We start from the raw sequence: 13,470 nt of genomic DNA, 5'->3' as shown, positions 1-13,470 counted from the left end.
ATGTTTCCGGAGAAACTGCTTATGTTTTTTTTTTTCTTTTTCGATGCCATCTTTCTTTCGGTGGTGCAACTGGTGTGAGGCCAAAAGATACGTCTTACGAAGAATAGCATATGCCAAGGCAGCTCTGAATGCTGGCTTATTGCCTAATCGCGACTATTGTCCCTCACACAAAACATCGATTCCAACTGTTATGAAACAATACGTCAATGTGTTTTCTGCCTAATGAGGTTAAAGCCCTTTGATTAGTCATTTAAGCATTTAAATCATCCGTCAATCTGAATAGTCGTGGAATTCCGTTGAGGGTCATCCATAACAGCTGTTCTAAAGGGAGTAAACCCGTCGAGCCTTCACTGTCTGTTGGCTCGGTGTTTGCTGTCATTTTAAAACAGGCTAACTAGAAATGAAGAATTTGGGCCTACGCTTTCGAGCTAAATGTATTTTGATCATATAAATAGATAACTTAGAGTTCGATTTGCATTCCGGAGTTCAAACTTTTACATATGCCTATAACAGATGACATTGGCGTATGTTTGACGTCCATCTGCCAAAGCATCCCCGCCCTGATCGACAAAAAAAAACTAGTTCAGTCAGGGACGACACTGACCTAACTTTAGAGAAAGAATATAACAACAGCTTAAAAGCAAGTGCATGGGTTTGGATTGTTCACTTGAAATCGTTCCCTAACTAAACATGTCAAAAGAGCAAGCTTTTTTCCGACACAAATGTAACTTTTCTGTGATACTTTTGTGATCTGCAACAGTGTCTCTTTCACAGTGAATAAGCATGTAACGGCAAGTTTCCAATTCTGACTCGGCATACCACTGTCGCAACTGTATGCTGATACAATGCTACAATAACGTGATTCGTTTCTAGCTATGTGGTCCTTACCTCTGCGTAATAAGCGATGTAACACAAAAGCTGAAGTTCTATCCTCACTTTCGTTCACCCCGCCGCCACAGGCCAACCCAGGGAATCCGGAAACTTGTCCAATGTATTCCGCCCTTATCCCACAATTCTAGTTTCTGCTGTCGGGCGGGGCGCAATGGAACCCATGGCCATTGTGGCTCTTGAAGGAGCTTCGCCACTGCACTGTTGGAAAGGTGATTTTGAGTCAAGATGGCGGCCTCGGCCAACAGTTTCAACATGTCTGCACTGCAGACAGGCGTGTCTGCACACGCTTGAAATTCCTAAATGTCTCCAGTCAAAATAATGTATTTGTTTTCAAAATATGTTATGTATATATGTATGCACACACAGGAAACATTGGTCTTGAAACTATACCTATTTGATAGCTTTCAACAGATACATGGGCATCTTAATATTAAGTTAAAGCTATCACTCTCTCTCTCTCTCTCACACACACACACAGGCAATAATGCATACATACGACCCATAAGTACAAACACGTAGTAAGTTACAGCACTACACACACATATGCACAATAATTCATACACACAGCAATAAGCAAACACAAACACACAAGACTAGGCTATAGGTACATTTGAGTGACATCCGGCGCATGCACTGGGAGTTAAGCTCGATATAAAGCACAATCATTCAAAATGGCTGAATTTTTTACTTTTATCCATCATATACCTTAATAAAAGAGATCATCTTATATTAAAGTGAACATTACTATACTAAAGTAGCAGCAGCATGCAATGTTAATATCAGCCTACATACTGTACATACATATAGGAGGTCTCTCTATGCAATTACACAGAATACCAGCCAGAATACACGCACATACAGTGAAATTCCAATTTATAATTGTCCTTCTCTGCCAAAAACACATCATAAAAGCACAGAGACAAATACAAGAATGCAAAAAGTTCCATCTGAATCATTGCTTAGCCACTCGGTCCGGACCCCGGCTCTGAATAAGGGTGCACCGCCGCACCCTCCCGCAGGTGTACACTTCACACTCAAACACACACAATATTAGACTGAACTCTGACGATAAAACCCAAAGTTGTTGTTACAGTCTGTGTTTAAAAGTTTGGAGTAGAGTGGTTTGGTTGTATTTTGGTTATTCCCCCCAACCTAAATGAGCCACTCATATTCTAAGTCGTTGTTGTCGATTCCCTGACTGACTCCTGTGTCTCGTTTGGTTCATGGGCAGGATTCCATCCATGGCAATTAACGACTAGGTCTATTTGCAAAAATGTATCGGGCAAAGAAGTCCATAAATCGTGTACTTGTCTAGTGAACGATCTTTCATAGTGAGCGCGGAAACTCTATGCGAAATAATGTTTTGCATATGTAGTTCGTAGACAGATTTAACATATCGCCTCCAAATTTGATTAATTAAAGCTCTTTCCACGACACTGGCTCCTGAGTATCGACTAAATTAGATTCTAGATAATACTTAAATCATACAGATTACAACTGCTATAGGCTTTTGTGCAACGGCTTTCAACATTTATGGCGTATTCAGCATGTAACTACTCCATTAACAGAGCTTTTTGTCAACATTGTCGGACAACGTCCAGTGTGCAACACCCTATGTTCCAACATCCATCCTAGCCGTCCCGCTATCTTTGTATTCTAAACAGATATTTCTTTACTGGTCGATGCTATACATAATTGTGGATAAATGTGGATAAATTGTGTCCCTCACTTTGCGGACCGCTATTCACACGCGCGCGCACATACACACAATGTAACCCCCCTCGTATTATCCACTCGTCCAACTTTTCTGATTTCCCATTGGCGAAGGGAAAATGCGGTGAGGTCTGATTGGGTGAAAGTTTCCTCTCTGGCTTGAACACTTGTTGAGCACCCCCTCTCTTCAACACACTCACTGGCAGACTAGCAAAGATATCTGTAGGTCCATTATTTCTCTCCGGTTAGTTTCTCACGCAGTGTCGAGAGGAGCAGGAGGGCAGTGAAATCGTAGAACTGGAGTGATGTAGCTTCGGTCACTATCCCTGTAATACAATTATACAACCTCAACTGAATGTAAAACAAATTAAATAGGGTTTTAACTTTTTTTCTGAAAACAAGACGAGAAAAAAAACATCGGGATATTTTTCTCCAAATTACAAATCAACAGCTTTAAAAGGACTTAAAGATGGCCTCTGCCGGACTTGAGATTTTGGGCTTGGGGTTATGCGTGATCGGGAGTCTCCTGGAGATGATGGCCTGCGGGCTGCCCATGTGGAAGGTGACGGCGTTCATCGAGGCCAACATCGTAGTGGCACAGACCATCTGGGACGGGCTGTGGATGTCGTGCGCGGTGCAAAGCACCGGACAGATGCAGTGCAAGATGCACGACTCCATGCTCGCGCTCGGCCACGACCTGCAAGCTGCCAGGGCTCTCACCGTTATTTCATCCGTGCTGGGCGTCATCGCGCTGATGGTGGTGATACCGGGAGCCCAGTGCACCAACTGCATCCGCGCGGATAACGTAAAGGCGCGCATAGTGAATGTCGGAGGGATACTCTACATTGTGAGCGGCATTTTCGTGCTCGTGCCCCTGTGTTGGATGGCCAACAACATCATCTCGGACTTCTACAACCCGCAGGTGCCTACGCCCAAGAAGCGCGAGATTGGCGCTGCGCTCTATATCGGATGGGCGGCCACAGCGCTCCTGCTTTGCGGTGGTGCCATACTTTGCTGTTCATGTCCATCCTCGGGAAACTCCGGATACTCTGTGCAGTACGCTCCCACGACGAAACGGGCCGCAGCAAACGGGGACTACGACAAAAGGAATTACGTTTAAGCTTCTGCTTCTCACTGGTCAGTATCAACACAACTGATCCAGTGCAATTTTTGTCTTTGTTGTTTTTGTTGATGCTGTTTGTTTTGTAAGAAAAAAGATTTGCACCTACTTTTTTTCTCATTCAGAACTGAAACATGAGAAAACACTATCTTCTATGCTACTGCACACGGAAAAGTTAATAAATGGGCATTTCGTCTGCCCACTGTCTCAGAAACATTTTACGCGTCATGGTTCACTGAGGAATAAAGGACATAAAAACAGGCATTGGTTTATTTAGGTACCTTCACTTGCAAGTCCGCCATTTTATATAGACTAGCTAGTTTTAAAGCCGATGTGATTCTAATGTTTACTTTTTAAATGTTTGTTTTTCTATAGTTTCTTTTCGGTTGACTGGTGAATTGTATAATGTAGCCTATCCTTTTTCCAAAATGTATGGTGTTTTATTCTCGAAGGGCTCACCAGTGATTTGTTTTAATAATCCGCCGTCACACACAGGAGTGATGGAGATGTTACCGCCGTTTTTTTTCCTCGGTAAATTAACGAACCTAAACCAAAGTGGTCCAGCTGAGTTGATAGGCCAACTTCCCCTTTGAGAGAAAAGTGTATAGTCAATTGATACGCATGACCTGTTAACACCGCAGCGCCGAAGTTGTTATTGTTCAACTGCTGATGAGCGCAGCTGCCGGCTGGATCACTCTCAGAGAAGGCAAACTTTAAAACGTTGTCTCTCAGTTCTCCGGGGAAATGCTGTTTTTTTGCCATCCCAAAGCCTTTATTTTTCTAATTCTTAAGGATGTTTTATGCTTACTGTGATGCTTTGAAATGATCTCTGAATAAACATTTATTATGAAGACAATTTTGTTTTTTCGATTTGTTTCTGTTTGCATATAAGGTTATTAATGAAGGGAAAACTGAACAGTCACAACATTAATACAATATCAAAACTTGTTTAGAGATTCTTCGAAATGCTTTAGTCACCTGGCTCAATCTGGTGGAACAAAAGGATGCTCTGAGTGGTACGGTGTTGTGTGTGAACAGAACAACGATGCTCTCTGGATGCTATGCCGAACTTTGCTTTCTCCGGGCGTGAGTTCACCCCTTCTGAGGGGGGAAAGCTTTACGGTAAACCACACAAATCCAGATGACAATAGCCTTTCACTCTAGACTACACAGCGTGCTACCCCCATCCCGCCTCAACGAACCTGTTCCGCTTCAGACCCAAAAGAGGAGAGGTATAAATTACGCTTTAAGTTTTCTGGAAACATCTTTACCAATTCCCGACATTCTGATAATGTCAGTTTGGGACGTTCATGGAAACCTGTAAAACAGTAAAAAAAAAAAAAAATCAAAATATTTTCTGTTACTAAAATGCTGCCCTAATTCAGCCCTAAAGTTAGTCTTCACAACATAAAACGAAAGAGCAGCCGACGTCTCTTTCCACAGCTATCTACTTATTTTGTTCATATAGGACCGGTGCCAACATTAGGCATGGTCTGCGTTTGGCTGGGCCACAAAATCGCTGGTGCGTTCAGTTCATGGCACAGCGTGGCTTTTCTGTAAGACCGTTTATATTTAAGACGCTTAGTTGGTCATATGCCGACTTTCGGCTTGAAAATACTTCAGGCATACAGCAGTGCAGCAGACTCTGCTAATGCCCTGACATTGTTTTCCAGTAAGAACTGGCCGCCGCAGGGTTACTGTGTTAATCACCAGACCATGCATTCCCATTCAAATGTTCAAAAATTAAAAAAGATTCCGGGAGCCCCGGGAAATGTTTGCCCTAGTCTCCTGGTCAGAGGTGTGAACTACCTCTTGCTCCAGTTATTCCAAAGGAGCTTATACCTCACTAATGATGCCCGTGTTCATTCCCAGACAAGTGCACAGATCCAGGCATAATGCAGCTAGTGAACATTCTCCACACCAGAAAAAAAGAGAAAGTGTAATTTTCTTTTCCTTTCAAATTTCAATAATTTATTGGGCTGCTGACAGCCTCTCTCCGCCCAACATGGCTAACTCCATTCAGGCTGTTTGGTTTGTCTGTGCAATAGCAGAGGCCAGGTCCTATCTCCCCAGACCAGACCAGGCCTTTCGAGTTGGCATTGTGTGATTGTTAGTTCCAGTCCTCATGCTGAGGCTGTGGGAGGGGGAGTGTGTGTGTGTGTGTGTGTGTGTGTGTGTGTGTGTGTGTGTGTGTGAGTGTGAGTGTGTGTGTGTGTGTGTGTGTGTGTGTGTGTACACAGTGAGGGAGGGGATGGGGGGGTGCTCATTCCAGAGGACATAGGCGAACAGGGGCCAGCCTCAACGTCATTAAAGAACCTTCGTCATGGCAACCTAAGAGAACCTGCAGTTGCCAGGCTACGGGGCCCCATAATGTGATCATATGGATGAAGACAATAAGAGGGCCCCGAACGCAGACATTCCAAGACGTGCGGCTGCACACACAAGGACACATACACACAAAGACACTTATAAATGCACGCACACACACATTTACACAAACAAACAAAAAACAAGTCGCACAAGCTGAAACAGTGGGCTGGCTACCACTACATCCAGTCAAAGCATGGGACTGGACCAGACCAGTGCATGTGATCCAAATGGTCAAAATGTGGCCCTAACATCAGTGGCCAGTCCTCTGACTCCATGCTGAGGATCAGTACCACTCTGTGTGATGTAAGCTACACAACAACACAAGGGAGAAATTAGGGAGAGATCTAGAGTACACACTTTAAATTAGGGAGAGATATAGAGTACACACTTTAAATTAGGGAGAGATCTAGAGAAATTCTGGGAATTTGTGGTCTGGGAATGGGAATTCTGAGATATTCAGTCCTTAGTGTGGGAGCTTCTGTCTCAGATTCCACACAGACCCACGTGTCTTCAGACCCTACAGAATAGTATTTCAAACTGGAATTGGGTACATTTTCACTCCTTTTTCAATCAAATTGATCAGTAAATTCAGCACATTTATCTTACAACACAGCGAGTGATAATCTGTAGTAGTCTTTCAATGAAAAGAAAGTGAGTCAATCACAAGCACTGCCATTTATTTAAACATTAAAATCAGTTCAAGAGTTCAAATGGTCCTAAAACTGGGGCTTTTTTAATTCTACGGCTCGAATTCTAGACAAACAATGGATACAATTGACTTTCCATAGGATGTTATAAACAAATTGATCGAATGATTATGGGTGTTTGTCTGCATTTTTGATCAATTATGTGGGATATGTATAGTGTCAATGACCTGTGAGCAATGCTTGATCACTGTCCTTAACATAAGCAGCTCAAACTGTTTATATTAAGTATAACATACACATGCTATCATACTCAAATATGTACAGGCCATACGTATGTACATATACATCCACATAAGCACTACCAAACATACACACACACACACACACACACACACACACACACACACACACACACACACACATACTGCCTGGTGTTGGGCCTGATTCTTCTGACGTGTGCAGTGACCTTTGACCTGTTGAGGTCAGCAGTCATTTCCCTCCTTGACTGACCATTCAGTGATGTCATCTCCTACCCAGCTGTCACCATAACAGCCTGACTGCCGTGACCCTGTGACCCTCTTCACACCCCTTGCTGTCACTCACAGAACCCCGGAAAACCAGCATCACCATGGAGTCCAATCCAACACCCTGTGCAGGCACTGTGACTATGGTGCCATGTTGGTGTGTGTGTGTGTGTGTGTGTGTGTGTGTGTGTGTGAGAGACAGAGAGGGATCTTACATAATGACACTTTCAAAAAGCATCCTCTGCACACAGTAAGAAAAGAGTTCTTAAGCTTATCATCAGATCCTTAAAGGGTTTGGTTTAAAACTCTCTAATGAAGGTCTCTCCGTAGAACACAACTGGAAACCATTTTGCAAAAGGAAAGTTGTAGCAATTAAGAACCACCACAGACACAATGTGTCTCTGAAAGGAAAATGATCTATGCCAAACATCTACCTTTTGACAGCCCTCATACACACTTTGTTCTGGAGGCTCTAGGTCCTTGTGTGAGATACCCTGTAGTGAAAGGAGAGAGCAGGCACCAAACCTGGGTCTACGGGGTACCAAACTTCACCCTGACCACAAACAAACAACCCGTTGGTGTGGCAGTCAAAGTGCATACTCAACTGTAGTAACGCCACTCCGTCACACTGCCCTCCCCTTTCGGGAAGCGCACCCATTGCACTTCACACACACGTCGAGGTCCCTCACGCATCCTTCAACCGTACTTCTCCCATCCCAGGTTGTATAACACAATGGTTCTTCACCCATCTCTGGGGTCCCTCACACAGGGGTCAGCCTAACCTGGGGGTCCCTCACCCATCTCTGGGGTCCCTCACACAGGGGTCAGCCTAACCTGGGGGTCCCTCACCCATCTCTGGGGTCCCTCACACAGGGGTCAGCCTAACCTGGGGGTCCCTCGTACGGTTCACACACCGGGCACGCCTCCTATGGCCTCACGGCAAGCCATCCCAGCGCTGCCACCCAAATGTTGTGTGTTGAAGGTATCTAGGGTAGGCACAAGAAGGCAGCAGGAAGACACAAACTGAGTGGCTTGTAAGTAATTCACCCACCACCAAGGGGGTTGGAGTTTCCAGTGCAAAAAAAAGGGGTAAATAAAAATAAAAAAACAAGCAAAAGGACCAAATAAAACAAACTGAAAAATATTTACAAAAGAGTTGAATATGCACAGTCATTACAGCATATTGAGACAGAGCTCTCTTTAAATAACACACACGCTAGAATACACCTCGGACATCTGAGAAAACTAACTGAGGAAGAGTAGCCTCCAGAGAAACCATTTTTACAGGTAACTGTACTCACCCCTACAGGTAACTATACCCACCCATAATTGGAACATTCCATTCCAGGCACACACAGGAGTGATATCTCATAAAAGGTGAAAAAACTAAAAAGTTAGCGATAATATTCTTCGTGATATCAGGCCTTCAAAAGAACATGACCATAGCAGTTCCATACCACATCCATCAGTAATAATAGCTAATAATAACGAACATGATGATGACATACTAAACAGACATTCTTTTTCAAATCCATTCTAACATCTACACTATTTTGATCCGCAATTTCATTCACAATTACACAAGGCTACAACAACTGCAAATTAATAAAGTGAGTGAATTGTTTGCCGCAGTTTCAGTAACATGTGTGCACCCATCTGCTTCTACAACCGGCAGGTAACGCAGCCCTGTTAAGAATGCTAAATGAAAAAAGGATAAAAACAAGTCTTTAAGGTGGTTAGCGTGCAAAGACAGCCATTAGGGCGCATTGAGGACGCCCCTATGAGCCGCAGCCTCACACCCACACCACCAAAGACGCCTTGGTCACGGGATATGGTACTTGAGGAGGGTGTGACAGGTCGGTCCCATGGTCCACTACCGACGAGCCCCAACGGCCAAAAGAGGCGCTGGAGTCCTGTGAGCCCATTCACATTCCTGTTTGGTAGGGGATCAAATAAGGAGCAGGCCAGTACATTACTACTGACACACACAGTAACTTTAGACCTGGTTGTGTGTGTGTGAGTGTGAGTGTGAGTGTGAGTGTGAGTGTGAGTGTGAGCGTGTGTGTCCGAGAGAGTGTGTGTGTGTGTGTGAGTGTGAGTGTGAGCGTGTGTGTGTGTGTGTGAGTGTTAGTGTGAGCGTGTGTGTGTGTGTGAGTGTGAGTGTGAGCGTGTGTGTGTGTGTGTGAGTGTTAGTGTGAGCGTGTGTGTGTGTGTGAGTGTGAGTGTGAGTGTGAGTGTGAGTGTAAGTGTGAGCGTGTGTGTGAGTGTGAGCGTGTGTGTGAGCGTGAGTGTGAGTGTGACTGTGTGTGTGTGTGTCCGAGAGAGTGTGTGTGTTTGTGTGTGTGAGTGTGTGTGTGTGTTTGTGTGTGTGTGTGTGTGTGTGTGTGAGTGTGATTGTGAGTGTGTGTGTGAGTGTGAGTGTGAGTGTGAGTGTGAGCGTGTGTGTGTGTGTGTGTGTGAGTGTGAGTGTGAGTGTGTGTGTGTGTGTGTGTGAGTGTGAGTGTGAGCGTGTGTTTGTGTGTCCGAGAGAGTGTTTGTGTGTGTGAGTATTTGTGTTTGTGTGTGTGTGTGTGAGTGTGAGCGTGTGTGTGTGTGTGTCCGAGAGAGTGTGTGTGTTTGTGTGTGTGAGTATTTGTGTTTGTGTGTGTCTGTGTGTGTGTGAGACTTAGGGCTTTGCCAAAGCCCAGTAGAGTAGTCATACTTCCTGTGTTGAGGTCAGCAGGACAGGAACCAGGAAGGAACTAAAGAGGGAGAGGCTGAGCACTACAGTGTGTGTGTGTGTGTGTGTGTGTGTGTGTGTGTGTGTGTGTGTGTGTGTGTCCACAGTTCATTTCTCTGTATGTTAGCTTTATTCTGTTCACACACACACACATGCAGAGGAAATATGGACACACGAGAGGTATAAATCAGGGATTTCAGACTCGCCACACTGAGTTCATGGAGCACAATAGCTGAAAGACAGAAACATGAGGTGGTGACTTAGGCTGGCTCCTGGGAGAAATGTCAAAATAATTTGGTTGTTTGATGTCTCTTAGTGTTCTTTTGTTTTGTTTTGTTTTGTTTTACTGCTTATGCTACTGTAACATAGCTACAAGCCTAATTTCCCCTCTTGGGGACAAGAGTTTGAATTGAGCACCCATGGACATGAGGTCGTTGGAGTTTAGTCACAGGAATGCCAGATTTGGAGTACAATCCTATCACATGCCTGGTACCGAGTCCCCATCACACACTCTCTGTGTGTAGAGTGCAATGGCATTCTTCCAGCCGCGCCGGAGATCAGCAGACCCCGGCACTCTTCAGTGGGTCCTCACCTGCACAGGAAATTTGATGTAGTGGACGAGATGAAGAGAGTCTGCGAAACCTCCCCACCTGCTCTGTCTCCGTGGATACTCGGCGCACACAGGCGTAAAGAATGGTTTCACATGTGACTGAGGTGACAAGTGTGTTGTAGCCGTAGTTCTCCACATACAATGGCTGCGAATGAGATCTTCCTTGAAGCAGCCTCACACTCGCACAAGAGAAGATGGTCCGGGGGGAGGTGTGAGCCAACAAAAGGATGATTGACAGGCTGCTGCTGAGTGGAGGGCCGGGAAACATGCAGATTCAGGAATGTCTGAGAAGGTTCTAGAAGCATTGCTGATTTCGCACGCTCGTCAGCACTGGTGGCGGGGGAGACATTATCACACATTAAGGCAGGGATGACCACCATACAGCTTCCAGAAGCATGTTAAACCCACAGAAGAAAAGACATTTTCTAGTCATACATGTCAAATTTGAATGCTTTTTATTCTTTCTTGGCAATATCTATGTCACTGCCATATTTTTGCTTACAAATGATAATGAATGTTATGAAAGATCAGACATTCGGCAGACACCAGCCATTGATCTATACTCTGCACATATGTTCACATACAGTGTGTGTGTGTGTGTGTGTGTGTGTATGTGCGTGCACGAGTGTGTCTGTCTGCTACTGTTTGTTTTGGGTAGAAAACCACGAGGTTCTATCTGTCCAGCCACATTACCAACATCACAATGATCTATGTCTCTAACACACACACACACACACACACACACACACACACACACACACACACACACACACACACACACACACACACACACACACACACACACACACGCTCAGGCTCCTGAAGGATGTAATTGGCCTTCACTGCAGGCTACCAGCTCACGTGAGACGCCCCAACTGCACACATACTCTCTATACCCGTCTATCTCTCTCTCTTTCTCTCTCTACCCATCTCTCTTTCTCTCTCTTTCTACCCGTCTTTCTCTTTCTCTTTCTCTCTCACACACACAAAGTATAAAGACATCCTTTACTCATACAGTGGTACAACTACTTGTTCTTGCCAGATCCAACACACACTCAAACAAAGACAAAGACAAAGACAAAGACAAAGGGAAGGCAGGTGGTCAAAGACTTCTGTGGGTCTTTTGGCTTTTCTGCTCCTTAATGGAAGAATGAGAGGCAGTGTGTCTGTCATGTGTACAGACAAAGACTGTATGTGTATGTGTGTGTATGTGTGTGTATGTGTGTGTATGTGTGTGTATGTGTGTGGATGGAGGAGCAAATGGAGTCCTGAGGACGATTGAGGATCATGATGTTTCCTTACACACACCCTAGAGAGTGGTTATGTGTTTTTAGAGGAAGGGAGATTGAGTTAGAGAGTACCTCTGTGGTTGCACATCTTGCGTGACTGCATAGCAATCTTTAATGCTGACATTTGGTCTCCCCTGAAACCAGCAGAGAAGGGTATGCAATCTATAAATAAAGATTAGTATTAAGCAAATCATTGTTCAAACAAAACAAATTGTTTACTTATCAATCATACTTACACATCTTACTTAATATTGTAGTGTACTCAACTCACATTAGCAGGATTATTGAGTGTAGCATAGCATTAGCATCATCCCATCTAGTTGCTCACATGGTGGTGCAGCCAGGTGTGGCTCAATTGCCATTGATGGAATGCTGTGATACCACAAAGTGTTAAGGGTGGTGCAGTCATGAGGTTGCATTTCACTGTGGTTGAAGATTGGTACATTTACTAGATGGCCTGAAAATATTGTGACACATACACACACACACAGAGAAAGAGAGAGAGAATACACAGGAAAACAGAGGTTTGTTAAGAAACCACACACACACACAAACACACACACACATCTAGAGTAAGATTGAGAAAGAGAGGGAGAAGGGGGGCTGTGTTGTCATTATTTCCAAAAGGTTCTGTTTTCAACTAAACTTTTCAGTTTTTTGCTTTTTTGAAAAGAGGCACTTGATTGGCATCTGTCAGATCTGTCAGTATCTGGTCTTTTCTGATTAACAGCGGGGAGACAATGGGAGACAGTGGCTAAGGCACTATGGACACTTGACACATTGACACTTGACATGGCATACGAAAAGATCCCAATACGCACAGGTCATGCCACCGAAAAACAGTGAAGAAGATGCATCATGATGCAGGGGTACGTCATGGTTTAAAAACATCAATGTGACACATACTGTACATACAAAACAAACCATGTTGTCAGACCAGAGGAACATCCTCTGTCCCAAAGAGAATAGAGCTCTGACTCTTCATAACAAACACAGTATTTCTGACCCATTGCCTCAGTCCATTAACTCATGACTGCGGCAAACCGCTACAAACAACTAACCACAGCCGTTACATCAAAACAAGTCCTCTGAACAATGGCAATTTCATGTGGTCAACAACAAAACAAATTCAAACAAGCCACTTCTGTGACTTTAATGAGGCTGCAAAAAAAATTCGGAAAACATTTCGGAAACGTCTGAAATGTAAGGTTCGTTGAATTCTTCAGAGGGAGATGACAACCACAGCACCCAAACAGGATCTAAACGTGTAGGGTGAGGTAGGCCATGCCTTGTGGAGAATACAAGCATGGTTTGGAGGTGTGAGGTCACTTTTCTATCTAAGCCCTTTGAGGATAGCCTTGTGGCCAAACCCTGAAGAGTTGGAGCTGGTGATGATTGTTTTCTGAATATAGAAAAGTCAGCCATATCTCATAATAACAGCTCTGGGGGTAAAATCATAGGGTTTGGCCGCCTTGTTTTGGGAATGAGAGAAGACTCATGACAGGGCCTCAAACAAATGTCTCTCTCTCTCTCTCTCTCTCTCTCTCTCTCTCTCTCTCTCTCTCTCTCTCTCTCAAACACGTACAC

The 13,470-nt window shown here is 44.3% G+C and overlaps 2 protein-coding genes across 2 annotated transcripts in view; one reads left to right on the top strand and one right to left on the bottom strand.

Moving 5' to 3' along the window:
- zgc:63587 (uncharacterized protein LOC393431 homolog) overlaps positions 1 to 1,025 on the bottom strand; it is a 34,737-nt gene extending 33,712 nt beyond the window's left edge. Inside the window, exon 1 of the mRNA XM_012825496.3 lies at positions 889 to 1,025. The gene's annotated coding sequence lies outside the window, so the exon portion shown is untranslated. The remainder of the gene's footprint in view (positions 1 to 888) is intronic.
- A 1,749-nt stretch (positions 1,026 to 2,774) lies between these two features.
- On the top strand, positions 2,775 to 4,580 carry cldn5a (claudin 5a). Its single transcript, XM_012825505.3, has one exon. It carries the CDS (start codon positions 3,074 to 3,076, stop codon positions 3,722 to 3,724), a length of 651 nt encoding a protein of 216 aa, XP_012680959.1. The 5' UTR covers positions 2,775 to 3,073; the 3' UTR covers positions 3,725 to 4,580.
- The last annotated feature ends 8,890 nt before the right edge of the window (positions 4,581 to 13,470 follow it).

Source organism: Clupea harengus, chromosome 7, assembly GCF_900700415.2.
Source record: "Clupea harengus chromosome 7, Ch_v2.0.2, whole genome shotgun sequence".
Taxonomy (NCBI): Eukaryota; Metazoa; Chordata; class Actinopteri; order Clupeiformes; family Clupeidae; genus Clupea; species Clupea harengus.
The sequence above is the reverse complement of the archived record's forward strand: the minus strand, read 5'-3'. Positions and strand labels throughout refer to the sequence as shown.

What these genes read in the sequence shown, in the direction of transcription:
- cldn5a (XM_012825505.3), top strand. Translation starts at nt 3,074, where the DNA reads ATGGCCTCTGCCGGACTTGAGATTTTGGGCTTGGGGTTATGCGTGATC.